This window comes from Trypanosoma equiperdum, assembly GCF_001457755.1.
Source record: "Trypanosoma equiperdum strain OVI genome assembly, contig: ctg_476, whole genome shotgun sequence".
Taxonomy (NCBI): Eukaryota; Euglenozoa; class Kinetoplastea; order Trypanosomatida; family Trypanosomatidae; genus Trypanosoma; species Trypanosoma equiperdum.
This window is the reverse complement of record NW_027124394.1, coordinates 803-1,614: the sequence shown is the minus strand read 5'-3', so window position 1 is coordinate 1,614 and position 812 is coordinate 803. Positions and strand designations below refer to the sequence as shown.

General features: G+C 30.3%; 1 pseudogene across 1 annotated transcript; it reads right to left on the bottom strand.

Moving 5' to 3' along the window:
- Positions 1–140: 140 nt before the first annotated feature.
- TEOVI_000200400:pseudogene lies at positions 141–591 on the bottom strand (annotated as a pseudogene). The gene is given in 2 exon segments: positions 141–257; positions 259–591. Coding segments are annotated over 2 exon segments (450 nt in total).
- Positions 592–812: the final 221 nt, after the last annotated feature.

Below are 812 nucleotides of genomic sequence, written 5' to 3'. Positions count from 1 at the left end.
CCTTTCCAAACTCCCCACTGTTGGGAATAGTTTAAAAAAATATCCCCTCATAATCCAATCCAATCCGATCATTCCTCACTTCAAAATAAACCTCTGACCAACAGTTTCTTCCTCAATCACACTCCAAATTAGTAAAGTTTTGAAAATACTCTCGCTATTAAACCGTCACCACTAAGATAAGGTTTGCCACATGAAGGAAATTTCAGTAAATACGGTAACTTCTTATCTTTCCCTTTTTTATAGCAAAGATCAAAAACAGTAGCATTTCTCTATATCCTCTTTATGAATATCCTCTTCTCTAAACTTTTCTTCATTTTCAGTTGTGTTTTGTATAAAATATTTCACAGCATTCTCATACTACTCACCGTTAATAACAGTAACATCGGACCCATCCAAATGTATTATAATATCCTTATTACTTGCATTATGTTTCTCTAAAAATTCCATAACCCATTTATGTCTCTTAAAATGGCTGTACAAACGTCCCATTTCAATTGTAATAATTTCAACATGGCTTAGTTTTGTACTCAATATGAGCATACACCACCCTTGAGTTACATGAGTTTGAACGAAAACAGCAAACACTTTGGGATTATTAGTTCTTATTCTGTTAAAATTATTTTTGTGATGTTTAAAGAAACATTGTACTGAAACACATTAAATATAATATCAAAGGTAAAAGTAAAGTACTCAAGATGCCAAATGTAATTCCATAATCTTTGTTTATAAGTTTTATAGGGTTTTAAAAAGTTTTGTGAACATATTTATTTGAAATAATAATGTGCTTAGTTGATAAAAACGTTTTTTTGATA